Here is a 13889-nt window from a genome sequence, read left to right on the forward strand (position 1 = left end):
AGAATTTCCTGGGCGAGACAAGCGCCTTTTGTTCTACTGAGGTGACTCTCGGTGGGCTCCCCAGAAAGACCAAGCCCTGGTGAGAAACTGGAGCCTTCAGCCCCGGCCCCCATCCTCAGGGAGGGGAGGAGGGGCTGCAGAGTGAGTTAACGATCCACCATGCTCATGGGATGAAGCCTCCATGAAAATCCCTCAACTGTGAGGCTCTGGGGCTCTGGGGTGGGCTGAACACATCCATGTGCAGGGAAGGGGGCGCCGGCAAATTGGTTGTGGGTGGGTTGGCGGGGGTAGTCCCCATCCAGCTGGTCCCAGAAGTACTCTGAGTGGCAGAGGAGAAACAAGGGCATCTTTACAGAGGGTCCCAGGGGGTGAGCTCAGAGAGGGGACAGGACCAGATCTCTGCACGAGGCTTTCTGGGGCCAGGCTGGCGTCTGAGGAACTCAAATGGATGTGGAGGGGCTCTGGGTAGAGACCCAAGGAGGCAGGGGTGGAAGGCGGGGGCCCAGCTAGGTGGCTGGACCCCAGGTGTGACCTCAGGTGGCCTGGAGCAGGTGACAAAGCTACAGGTGGGGAGAAGGGGTCGGGCTCCAGCAACATCTGTGGAAGGCGGGGTCTGGTGTGTGTGAATGAAACAGGGATGGAGGACGACACCGAGGGTTTTGCCTGCGCTGCTGGGGGGGATGAGGGGAAATGGGAGGGGCAGGGGACCAGGCCCCAAGTGGGGATACACAAGCAGTTGGATCTGCAGGTCTGGGGCCCAGGGGAGGGAGCAATGGGGAGCTTCACTGAATGGATGGTACCCAAGTGAGCCACTGGCGCAGCCCGTCCAGGGAGAGAGCGTGTGGAGGCGGCTAAAAAGGGGGTCGAGGACAAGCACTGGGTCCGCAGGGAGGCTTTGGAAAAGGAGAATGTGCAACCATCCCAGGGCCGTGGTTGGGCTAGGGAAAGGAGCGAAAGGAGCGTTATCCCCAGTTTCCAGAGGAGGAGACTGAGGCTCCGAGGAGGTCTGAACCTTATTCCACTACCCCCTTGACTCCACCATCCTTCCAAGAATGTTTGTTGAATGCATGCATGCACGCACGCACGGATTTCCATTACCACTGGCGCTCGCCGAGGCTGACCTGCAGGCCCAGCTTGTCCTCCACCCACAGCGTCCGCAGCACGGGGATGTTGTGCTCGAGGGTGTAGTCCAGGGAGATGTGCTCTGGCTGCTGAGTGAACATCAGCTCCTCGGACACCTGCCGGCGTGGACGACTGAGACCCGGGCCTTGGGCTGGGCTGTCCCACAACCCCCAAGACCCCCCAGCTCCCAGAGGCCCCACTCGCAGAACTGCACACCTGTCTGCCGTCCAGTGCGACCTGCAGGGAGCGTCTGTAGCTGGGTCCATGGCTCTCGGTGGCCAGCCCCAGCAGCACCCGGGCGGGGAGGCCCGAGGGGCTGGGCTGGGCCGGGCCATGTATGAGCAACATCTCCACCTCCTGCTGGCTCTGCAGAGCAGTAAGAGAAACAAAAACTCAGTGCCTGGGAGGTGGCCAGGCTTGCCCACAGAGGGGAACATAAACCGCTCAGAATTAAATCAAGCCTCCTGTCTCCCCCTCCCTGTTGCCAACTGCACCGTAGAAAAACAGGAGAATTTCCAGCAAATGCAGTGAGTGCATTTGGGATGCCTGATAGAAAGTAAGCGGCAAGCACAAAATTCACTGGGGAGGAGCCCAGGAAAAGAACCTCAGAAAGAAAGTCTTCGGCGAGGTACAGGGAGGGACCCACAGAATGTTTGAGAAGGACACGCCTTGCAGGTTGGGTTGCAGCAGGAAGGAAAAACACCTGGCCCCGAGACAAATAAAAACTCCCGAGACATTCAGATAATGCTCACAGAATGACGTGCAGAATGACTTGCAAGGTTGCTCCACACACTTAAGTGATGGTTAGTGACTCTCCCAGGGAGCTCTGGGAAGGCCAGCGAGTTCACATGAAATCAAGCAGGCAGAGCTGAACCTACACACACCCTCTGATCTAGCGATTCCACTCGGTGCGTGTTCATTCAAACACATGCAAGCGTGCTTGAGGCAGCGCTATTTGTAAGAGGCAAAACCCAGACACTTACATCCCTAAGAATTGAAAGCAGGGTCTTGAGAAGGTATCTGCGTGACCGTGCTCATAGAAGCGCTACTCACAATAGCAACCTGAGCATCGGCTGACGGATGATGGTATTACTCAGCCTTAAGGAAGGACATTCTGACACCTGCTACAACATGGATGAACCTTGAGGACATGACACTCAGCGAAAGAAGCCAGTCACAAAAAGATCCTGTGTGATTTCACCTGTAGGAGGTACCTTGAGTAGTCAAACCCAAAGAGACAGAAAGTAGAAGGGGGGTTGCCAGGGGCTGGGGGGAGCAGGGAATGGGGAGTTACTGTGTCATGGGGATAGAGTTTCAGTTTTGCAATGTGAAGAGAGTCCCAGAGATGGATGGTGGGGAGGGTTGCACAAGAACGTGAATATTCAGAAGACTAATGAACTCTATACTTACAAATAGTTAAGACGGTAAATTAAAAAAAATTTTTTTTTAGGTATTTATTTGTCAGAGAGAGAGCGCACAAGCAGGGGGAGTGGGAGAGGGAGAAGCAGGCTTCCTGCTGAGCAGGGAGCCCAATGCGGGGCTCGATCCCAAGACCTGATCATGACCCAAGCCGAAGGCAGACACTTAACTGACGAAGCCACCCAGGCATCCCAAGATGGTAAATTTTATATTTTACCACAATAAAAATTTTTAAAACAAAATAAAAACAGGTACATGATTAATTCATAAGATGTACAGTAAAAGGATGACACCACCCAAAAGCTAATTGGTAGAACAGACAGATGATTTATAATATATGCGCACTGTGGAATACTATACAGCAATGAGGTACGTTTGGCAACAAGCCATGCAACCTCACAAACATAATGGGTTGTTGTTTTAAGATGTGCTTCTTTATTTGAGGGGAGGAAGGAAGAGGAGAGGGAGAGAAAGTCTTAAGCAGACTCCACGCTGAGCGCAGAGCCCGACGCGAGGCTCGATCTCACCATCCCGAGATCACGACCTGAGCTGAAACCAAGAGTCAGAGGCTTAACCGGCTGAGCCCCCCAGGCGCCCCACACAATGTTTATTTGTGTTTAATTTTAATTTGTTTAATAAATTTGTGTTTAATTAATGTTTGACAAGAGAAGGGAGCTGTGAAAAGGAACACGCTGTGTGCTTCTACAGACGTGACAGTCAAGAACGTGCGTGGGGACTCCTGGGCCTGGCTGGTGAGTGGAAGGGGGCCAGAGGGGGGCTTCTAGGGTTCTGGTCACATTCCGTGCTTTGAGGTAGGTGGTGTTTGGTTTGCGAAAATTTCACCAAGCTGAGCATTTTTCATCTCTGCACCCTCCTTATAGTATTTATGTTGCACTTCGATAAAACTTTTTTTTTTTAAGCAAACAAGCAAGAGAAAAGCGGGGGACCGAGGGGCTTCTTCTTGGAAGCCTCATTCTCCACGTATGGGTCCTGAGCTCCCATCTCCCGGGGCCTCTTTGGAGCTAGGAGAGTGCCTGGTGCTTCTCCTCGGGCCTCAGCACCCCTTCCCTGGCCGCCCCAGGCACCCCGACGCCCGTGCCCTCACCTCTGTAGCCTTGAGGATGAGCAGCCCTTGCAGTGTACTATTGTCGACGGCGACCAGAACCCAGGTGTCCACAGCCACAGGGTTCACGGCCACGGTCCCGGAGCTGTTGACTCGGCCTGGGACCCCCAGGGCCTGGAGGGGTTTAAAGAGACACGAAAGCAGGGCGCCTGGGTGGCTCAGATGGTTAAGCGTCTGCCTTTGGCTCAGGTCATGATCCCGGGGTCCTGGGATCAAGTCCCGCATCGGGCTACCTGCTAGGCGGGGAGCCTGCTTCTCCCTCTGCCTCTGCCTCTCTCTCTCTCTCTCTGACTCTCATGAATAAATAAAACATATAATAAAATAAAAGAAAAAAAGAAAAGAAAAAAGAGGCACGAAAGCAGGGCTCTTGACCAGGACAGGGTTCAAAGTGGGCATCAGGGGTCCCATGGCCTCTCCCTTGAACTGTCCACCCAATGGGGCATGAATGTCTTTCTAGGAGAGGGTTTGTGACTTTGATCACGTTCTCAAAGTGCCCGAGGGCCCCCTGTTGGTAGCTCTCTGCTATTTCCTGAACTTCCCCTCCTGCCTCCCCGCCCTCCCCGAATCCCCAGGGATCCGATTTTGGCAGCCAGGAGAACCCGGTCTTGTGAACCAACCTGCCCAAGAGTCTCGAAACCAGCAGAGCTGGAAATCCTCCCCCTTCTCGGCTCTCCCCCTCCCCGGGCAAACCCAGACATCTGCTCCCAACACACACAGGAACCCTCCAGAAAACTGACAGCAAGGCTGGTACACAGAACATCTTTTGGCTCCTCACCTTAGCGCCTGGCAGAAGGAGCACCCTGCTCCCCCACCCCCTCTCTCAAACCCCCATACCCCAACTTCCACCCAGTCCTCTCTCTCAGCCTCTACAAAGGATCCTGAATCTGAGTGCCCTCCCACCTCATGTGCTTTTCATAAAGCAGGAGTCCGCGAACGATGGCCCACGGGCCAAATCCAGCCCACCACCTGCTGTGATAAAGCTTTATTGGAACACAGTCACGCCCGTTTGTGTATATATTGTTTATATGGTGTTTCGGGCTATAACCACGGGGCTGAGTAGTTACAACAGGGCTGCACAGTCTGCAAAGCTGAAGATATTTACTCTCTGGACTTTTAGAGAAATGGTTTGCTGACCCTGGTCCTAGCAAACGCCCTTACCTCTCTGGCTCTGCCTCAGGGCCTTTGCACTGGCCCTGCCTAGAAGGCTCTTTCCCTAGATTTCCACACGGCTCCTCCTTCCTCTCCTTCAAGTCTCTGCTCAAATGTCATCTTGTCTCTAGGGACAATCTTGACCGACTTATAAAAAATTGCAGTATCTGTCCTGTCATTCATCCCCCATTCCCACTTTCTGCCTCCCCGTAGTCCTTATCACTAGGTAGTAGAGTCTGCCCTTCACTGATGTATGCCGGGGATTGCCTGTCTCCCCCAGGCAGGCATTTACCGCTGCTTGGTTCATGGCTGTATTTCCAGGGCACAGAGTGGGCTCAATAAGTATTTGATGAGTCCCTTCTTCTGGGGTTCAGTCAATCCCCCTTGTTTCTCCAGTGGTTGAAAAGAAGGCCCCTGCCCTGCCCCCTCGAGACCCTGAGGCCCACTCCCCCCCCACACCGAAGTGCCACCTACCTGCAGAGCCTCGCAGGAGCTCTGGGTGAGCACCTGCCACTGTAGCCCACGGTCCAGGTGCAGCTCACCACTGCCCTGCAGCTCACAGGCCCCCACCTGTAGCTCCAGACCCAGCCGGTGCCCGGCCTCCCACCCAAGCTGGACAGTCAGCAAGGCCTCCGGGGGGACGGCCCGCAATGCGGGCAGCGCGTGACTTAGCTTCACTTGGAGTATGGCCTCGGACTGGTGCACGGCCGCTGCCAAGGTCAGGGAGGCGGTCTGGCCGGCCCATGCGAGGGCCCCGGATGCCTCTGCTTCCCCACCTGCGGCCTGCAGGGAGCCAATGAGCTCTGTCCCTGCTGGGAGGCCCAGGCCCTGCCAGACCAGAGGGGGTTCAGAGAGAGGTCCCAGGTCAGGAGCGAACCCGATTCTCCATCAGCCACCCTCTAATCCCTCCAGCCCCCAGCCCCCCAATCTGTGCTTCCCTTGCTCCCCCCACCCCATGCAGATAACAACAAAACAGCAGTAATCACAAAACACAGCTATCCAGTGTAGAAACTCAGTACCCCCACAGCCTCATGCTAAGTGCTCTGCAGGAACCACCTCTCTTCAGCCTGTTCCCAGCCCTGAGCTGGGTAGTCACTGTCCCCGTGTGACAGATGGGGATACTGAGGCTCAAAGAGGCAAAGCGCATGCCCAGGGTACCAGGGGGTACCAGCAGAGCTGAGGTCTGTACCTGATCTATCTGTGCCTCTAATCTAGGCCGTCCAATAGGATAGTCGCTAACGACGTGGGGCTGTTTCCATTTAAATTAAAAGGAAGTAAAAGGAGAAACTCAGTTTCTCGGTTGCACTGGTGAGCACCATGCTCAGTAGCTACATGTGGTTACTGGCTACTGTCTTGGACTCAAAGGAAGAACTTTCCTTCATCCTAGAGCTCGAGTCGGTGGGCCTCCCATGATGCTTTACGCTCTCACGGCTCAGTCGGGTCATTTAATAGCAGCAGGCATCTGCGAGTGCTCGGGATGCGGAGGGGACCAGACCCCATCCCTACCCCTAGGAAGCTCCATCGGGAGGGGGAGAGACAAGGGGACAGGCAGGGTGGCCTGTCCCCTTCAGATGAGGACGCCAGTCCTGTCTGACTCAGTGTCCCCCTTTCTTGAGACTTGGGTTCCCCTCCCCCAAACATCACAGGACACTTCTCAGACCATCTCTTGGCCCGGATAAAGCCCAGGCTGTGGTCTCATAACCAACACGTGCCTGTCCCCACCCTCAGAAGAGGTGAGTGCCCCTCATTGCCTTTCTGCACTCAGAATTTCCCTGAAAAGACAAATTCATAAATTCCAAGTCTGTGGTCCTTCTGTTGCACAGCGCTGAGTGACCCTTCTCTCTCTCGGCCTCGATTTTCCCGTCCGCCAAACGGGAATACGAGACTAGAGAGGAACCGAGTGTTGGAGAGAGGATCTGGGAAATAGCGACTGGGGTCTCGGGAAGCGCCTGGAGGAGGGAGCCAGCCAGGCCCAGGCCGCACACTGCCAGGGGCTCTGGAGGCCCCTCCGGCTGCCCTGTTAGCCGCCATACCCACCTCCAGCAGCGGGCAGCCGGGCTCGCTGGCCAGTGTCCATGCGCTCTGGTTCCCAGCGCGCTGCTCCAGCATGCCCCGCAGCCGGCATGGCCCCAGCTGGACGTCCAGGGAGCTGCGGGCGGCAGGGTGGGGCTGGATGGCCAGGCTGATGGCGCTGCTGGGTGGCAGGCCCAGGCGGCCCAGCGGGGGCAGGGAGTGGGCCAGGCGCCCGATGACCGAGGTCTGGGGCCCACAGGTGCGGGCCAACTGCAGGTGGGCATCCCCACGGTCACTGCGGAGGCCCGTGGCCAGACTGACGTTGCAGGGGCCCCAGCTCAGGCGGCCCTCGGAGTGCAGGGCCTGCGGAATGCCCGTCACCTGGAATATGGAGAAGTGGCTGGATTTAAGGGCAGCTTCAGAAGCCAAGGTCGGGGAGCTGGGGACGGGCCTGGCTGGGAAGAGGGTGGTGTCACCCTATGGCCTCAACTCCACTGGCACCTCCCTCTGCGAAGTGGCCGATACCCTGGGTACCCCACTGACAGTCGTGGGCTCCAGTTCTGGCTCCAACACTGACTCTATCTTTCTGAACCTGAAACCTCAGTTTATCCATCTGGGAAATGGGGGTTGATCACAGCAACCTGTCACTGGGAGATGTCAATGAGCTAATACTTGGGACTTGCTGGCCAGAGCCAGGCACCGGAAAGCACCGGCTATTGGAAATTCAGCATCGATATCAACGATCGTTGGTTGGAGGGCAGAGAGCCTAACTTGTCCCACGGGGGCTGACAACACGCCCCGCATGGAGGCACTGACCCAAGATGGGAACGAGAGGGGAGGGATGGGGTTAATTCCACTCTGATCTCCCAACTTCCCTGGGCCCCAGACCCTGGGACTAGGGACACAAGCAGCTCCTTCCGAGAAGGGGTGAGGATTCGGGGAGCATGTCTGAGAAGCCTCAGCATACAGTGCTCACAAAAGTCAGCTGTTACTTCTTAATGTTCTCCTGATTACTCCCAGACCCTGAATCCTGGGGGCAGGATTAGCAAGATCAGGAGAAAAGAATCAGCTTGAGCTCCAGAAAGGAAGACAACCAGGGGGGCCCCTTTGTGAAAAGGGAGAAAATTAAGTTTGGGTTCCATTTTTGGCTCAAAGCTTTGTAGTCAATGCATCCCCCAAAGTCAGGATGGAAGTTTCTCATGCTGAGTGCAGAGCTGGGTATACAGTAAGAAGTTAATAATATAGAGGGGGGCAGGAGCCCTGCCAGGCCCCTGCACTGCCGGGTGGGGAGGGGGCTTACCTCCAGCAGAGGACAGCGATTCACCAGGGACAGGGTCCAGTTGGTGTGAGTGGTGTTGACCTCAGCACCAACATCCCCACGAGCGGTCAGGGTGCACTGGCCCAGGGCCACCTCCAGCCTGGCCCTGGGGGGTTCATGCCCCCCCACAGACAGCTGGATGTGGTTGTCGGGGGCAACCCCCAGAGCCTGAAGGGGGGGCCATGCGTGCTGGAGGCTGGCATCCAGATGGGTATGGCGGTGGCCGCAGGCTGCGTGGACGTGGGCCCGGGCGAACGTGTCCCCAGAAGATACCTGAGCCGCCAGGCTGGCCGTGCGGGTGTGGACCAGGAGGGAGCCATTCAAGGACAACACAGCCAGATTCTGCCCCCGAGAAAGGCACGGTGAGGCCGAGCAGGTGTCCCTACAACACCCCACCAAGTAGTGGTTCACTCTCTACCTGGCCTGGGTGGTCAAGGGAACCCCCAACCGCTGGGCCACCCACAAACCCAGTGAACAAGCTCTAGTCCTGCCCATGTGCTTCTCTCTGAAGAGCTGAAAATGGCGACAAGTCACGTGTCCTCTCAGAGCATTTCAGGGTCCCTGATGTCCCCCTCCCCATAGGCCTGGATTTGCTGAGCTGCTCTAGAACTGAGGAACGCCTTGATTTCTAGCTCTTTCCCAGCATTCCAGACCACAGCTATCTGAGGGAAGGGCTATCCATTCACCGCTCCCGTCCCAACCCTTCTCCAGTTACTCTTTCTAGCAACCCCCTCCCCCACGTGTGTGCCATGCCTGCCCCTCCCAATTCCATGTGCCCTGACTCTTCAATTTCATGGAGCGGAGAGAGGCAGCCCCTCTGTCCAGCCCGTTGAAACCTTTTCAGTCCTGACCCTCCTATTCTCCTAGTTAACCCTCCCACCATTTAGGCCCCAGTGTGACCCAGCTCCTGTGGGGGACGCTAGCACACGGCCAGGCTAGGATGGCAGGCCTCAGGAGCAGAACACCTCTGTCCTCCTCCTCCAGGCAGTCCTCTGGGCTACGCCCCCCTCCACTGCCATCAGGCCACAGAGCTCAGCCAGGCCAGGCCTGCAACCAGCTGCCCACTCAGTTGCCTGCAGAGCAGCACTGACAAGGTCTGCAGGCAGCCCTGTGGTTGCCCCATGTCTAGTACACCCCAGGTCCAGGAGCCACAGGACCTGCCAGAGCTCAGGGAGGTCTCCCTGTCACGATCTGCCTGTGACAGAGAGGAACCACTGTTCACTTGTGCCCCGGCCCAGGAGAGTTGGAGCTACCTACGCTGGACCACCATCTGCCACCACTGTCCCGCCTGTAACAGAGACCCATGTACCTCGAGAGGCTGCCTGGCGAAGTCCCCCCAGCACAGCCCTGACAGCTGGGCAGGCGAGGCGTCTCTAACACAGCTGACCTGCGGAGACCAGCAGGGCGGGGAGGGGGACCTGCTGACGGCCACTGTGGGGAACGTAGCAACGGGAGGCCTCTTCCCCCAACCTAGAGCCCACATGGAGCGCACACAGCCGGCTCAACCCCACCTCCCTTTGTGGAAAATAACCCCCCAAAGAGAAGTCCAGAAGCCCGAGCGCTAACCCACAGCATCCTCATCAAACCGAGGGAACCAGAGCTCATGTCCTCACGGGGCCTGTGTGTGCCAGGTCCTAACTGGTTCTAGGAACTGTTAGCAGTCGCTTTTTGCAGATTAGGACACTGAGGCACAGAAAGAGTGAGCACCTTGCCTGAAGTCACGCAACCGGTCAGTGAGGAGGTAGCCTGGCTGCAGCACGCGGGGTGCCCGAATCGCTCGGCCCACCTCCCACACACTGCAGAGGGTGCGGCCGGCCGAGCGCCAGCGCACACGGGGCTTCCTGCTTTTCATTCTGGAGACTAACGCAAGAGTCAGCTGCGCTCGCCCTTCCTTCTGCAGTGTCGGAAGTTCCTCCAGGGGAGGTACCCAGAGGACGAGTGGACAGCCAGGGTGTGGGCAGTTTTAACTTTACTAGGTGGGGGGGTGATAGGACAGGTGGAGGAGAAGACGAGTGGACAGAAGAAAGAGGACGAGATACAGGCAGGATGGCAAGGATGGAAGGGACGGTGAACGGAAGGGAGAGTGGGAAGTTGGGAGGGAAGATGGGGGCTCAGGGGAGAGGTCAACGTGGCAGGGGAGGGGCCAGGCTGGGTGGGAGGGGTCTAGCCGGCCGGGTGGCAGGGGCGCAGTGGCAGGAGCCGCTGGGTGGGGTGACCCCCACCCGCGAAGCTGGAGAGACAGAGGCAGCTGGGGTGCACTCGCGGGGTGGGTCACTCACCCTGAGCCACGCGGGCACGGTGCCCAGCAGCGCCGAGAGGCCGTGGTGCAGCTCCAGGGCCAGCCCGTGGTGGCCGCGCTGTCGCCTCGCCTCCAGGGCCACGCGGAGCTGCTCGCTGTCCACGCTCGCCGTCAGCCCGGCCGCCACGCGGTGTCCTGTGCTCTGGGCAGAAGCGAAGCTGTGGGTGTCCCTCGGACCCGCTACTCCCCCCGCCCCGTGCCCAGCCCCCCACCCACCGCCCCCTACCTGGAAGTGACCTTGGCTGTCCATGGAGAAGGGGAGGCCCCAGCGCCTGAGGCTGGACACCGTGTGGGCCAGGCTGGCGCGGAGCCTGCTGCCCGGGGCGCCGGGGGCCGGGCCGTCTAGGCCGAGGGCAGCGTCCAGCTGACCCCACGCACTCCGCAGTGCCAGGCTCGCAGAGAGGTTGGAAGCCCCGTGGGTGTGTGACAAGAGCATCTCTGCCTCCGAGGGGAGTCCTGGGAGCAAAGGGAACCACAGAGATGGCTGAGCCCAGTCTGCACTCCACGGGAGCCCTAAGCGGGCAGGGGGTGGGTGGCTGTGAGCCCACCTTCTCTCTGCAGGGTCGGCAGGCCTTGAGGCAAACTCCAGCCTCTCAGGTCCCACTTCCCCCAATATACCTGAGCAAAGCATATGAAAGTGTCAACGTGAAACCATATCCGATCCTCAGCAGTGATGATTTCACCAGGTACCCACACTCACGAGTGAGAAGGTCAGGTGTCCCCTTCTCATTTCTAAGCCCCCCAGGGACAGGGACTGGCTCTCACAGAGCAGGAGGGGAATGGGGCAGGGGACGGGGGTCTGATCTTTCGCTCTCCCCTAGCTGCTGCACCTTTGGGCCCCGCCAGGCCTTACTGAAATGTCCCCAAGAAGCTGGGTGTCCTATTTCCTATCTGTGGTACAGTAGCATATCGTGGAGGCCCCACTAGACCAGCTTCCAAGACTGAGAAGCTGGAGGGGAGGTGGTGTGGTGGGGGGCCCTGGGGGAGGGGGTGGCAGCAGGGGCTCTCTGCCACTGGGTTTGGAAGCATGTCAGTACTCAGGAACTACAACTATCTCTGTATTGTGTGTTCTGGATGAAGAACAGATGCCGGCAGGGGAAGGAAATAGAGCTGGAAGCTGGAGGCTCCTTTCTCTCCCCCCTCCCTTGGCTTCAGGAACTGGGAGCCCTTGGGGAGGAAGGCATGCGGCCCTGTCCGCCCCTCCTACCTGCCTCACTCAAGGTGCTGATGTTGTGGCTCAGGCTGGCTGAGAGCTGGCGGTGCCCAGGGCCCCAGGTGCAGACCCCGCCCAGAGCCAGGCTGGCCGTGTGGGCTCGGAGGCGGGCCTGGCCCCCGAGGCTCCCTGGCTGGGCCTGCAGTCGCCCTCTCAGCCAAAGCTCTCTTGGCAAGGCCTGGCTGCTCTTCTGGGGAAGGATGCCGGTCACACTGTGCACGCTGGTGCTGTTCCCTGCCTTCTCATGCTTGTCCCGCAGGAGGAAGCCCAGCACAGCTGAGTCAGCAGTGATCCTGATGGTTCCTGCAGAGGATGGCAGAGAAGGTGTCCAGAGCAGGGGGTCAGCCCAGGGGACTGGGCTGCTCTGGGCAGGAGGGAAAAGGATTCTAGGGTAGAAAGCTCCTAGATCCATGATGTAATTCTAACTCTTGTCAGGGTGTGGGGCACATCTGGGAAATGGACCAAATTAAACCAGCTCCCTCCTGGGATGCTCTGAGGACCAAGCAAGCTAATTCATAAACAAAAGGGCTTGGGGTGGGGGGGGCAGGGGGGAAGCAGCATGCCTAACAAGGGGTGTCCGTTAATACCGGTGCTCAATTCCTGCTCAAGAGAGTCACAGACCATAGTGATAGAATGGCCCCATTATACAGATAACAAAACTGAGACCCAGGAAGACTTGAGGGATCCAACCTGGAATTCTAGGGACAGAAATATTGCTCAGAGGTCTCATCCATCCAGAGAAGAAGATTCTACACATTTGGGCGAATCCATGCCCATATATAACTCACGCAATAGGGAAATTCTCGCTCGTATCAGAACCATTTCAATCTCCTGCCCTGACCAGTTTCTTTCAGAGCCTCGGTGTGGTCCAACTGCCCTTATACCTCCCCTCCTATCATTCAAGGTCAGACTCGTGGGTTACCACCTCCATGAAGGAGGCCCTTGTGTACCCCTGGGCTGCTTTAAACCCCCTTGTTCTGTGCTTCCAGACAAAGAACTCATGCAAATCTCAATCACAGAGTACAGAGCACTTTCCACACCGACAGAGTTTCTCGCAGAACCTTGCGATCATCTTTTTACAAATTCCTTACATTGTAGGGCCCTATGTCACCATATCCTCTAAGATACTAACCAGTTAATCATGGATAACCAGAGTAAGATTTCACTAGACTATTAAGAAGCGAAAATGATAGGGCGCCTGGGTGGCTCAGTCGGTGAAGTGTCTGCCTTCGGCTCAGGTCATGATCCCAGGGTCCTGGGATCGAGCCCCGCATCGGGCTCCCTGCTCAGCGGGAAGCCTGCTTCTCCCCCTCCCACTCCCCCTGCTTGTGTTCCCTCTCTCGCTGTGTCTCTCTCTGTCAAATAAATAAATAAAATCTTTAAAAAAAAAAAGAAGCAAAAATGAAATATTGTTGGATGGGACAACATAGAGTCTAGGAATAGACCCACACACATGGTTGATTGATATTTGACAAAGGTACAAAGATAATTCAGCAGGGAAAGGATGGTCTTTGTAATAAATGTGCTGAAATGATTGAAAATCCACAAGTAAAAAAATGAACTTGATCGGGCGCCTGGGTGGCTCAGTCGTTAAGCATCTGCCTTCGGCTCAGGTCATGATCCCAGGGTCCTGGGATCGAGTCCCATATCGGGCTCCCTGCTCGGCAGGAAGCCTGCTTCTCGCTCTCCCACTCCCCCTGCTTGTGTTCCTGCTCTCGCTATCTCTCTGTCAAATAAATAAATAAAATCTTTAAAAAAAAAATGAACTTGATCTTTACGCAATCATACATCCAAATTAATTCAAAATTAACCACAAGCCCAAATTTCAAAACGTAAAACCATAAAACTTCCAAGACGTGGCCTCAGATTTAGTAAATAGAGATGTCTTATATGACGGCAAAAGTGTTATTCATTAAAAAAAATAATCAATTGGACTTGATCAAATTTAAAAGCTCCGCTGTTCAAAAGACTCCAGTGAAAGAATATAAAGCCACAGATTGGGAGAAGATATTTTCAAAACACACATCTTACACAGGATTTGTGTAAATAATTCCCAAATTCAGTTTGGGAATTCAAGAAAACAACTCTAGTTTTTAAGTGGGGAAATGTTTGAAGAGACACTTTGCTCAGGAAAATTTAAAAGTAGTATATAAGCCTCTGAAAAGATGTTCAACATAATTAGTCCTGAGGAAAACACAAATTTAAACCAAAATGGGATTCAATTATAAATCAC

General features: G+C 56.3%; 1 protein-coding gene across 1 annotated transcript in view; it reads right to left on the reverse strand.

Moving 5' to 3' along the window:
- LOC123844460 (uncharacterized) overlaps positions 1 to 13889 on the reverse strand; it is a 171511-nt gene that overhangs the window by 51462 nt on the left and 106160 nt on the right. Inside the window, exons 40-43 of the mRNA XM_064592561.1 lie at positions 11651 to 11959; positions 10670 to 10899; positions 10424 to 10585; positions 9454 to 9531 (exon numbers count right to left, since the gene is read on the reverse strand). Of these exons, the coding sequence (XP_064448631.1) occupies positions 9454 to 9531; positions 10424 to 10585; positions 10670 to 10899; positions 11651 to 11959 (779 nt within the window). The remainder of the gene's footprint in view (positions 1 to 9453; positions 9532 to 10423; positions 10586 to 10669; positions 10900 to 11650; positions 11960 to 13889) is intronic.

Source organism: Mirounga angustirostris, unplaced genomic scaffold (assembly GCF_029215605.1).
Source record: "Mirounga angustirostris isolate CCGP_5_RB_7025 unplaced genomic scaffold, mMirAng1.0.hap1 SCAF_5, whole genome shotgun sequence".
Classification (NCBI taxonomy): Eukaryota; Metazoa; Chordata; class Mammalia; order Carnivora; family Phocidae; genus Mirounga; species Mirounga angustirostris.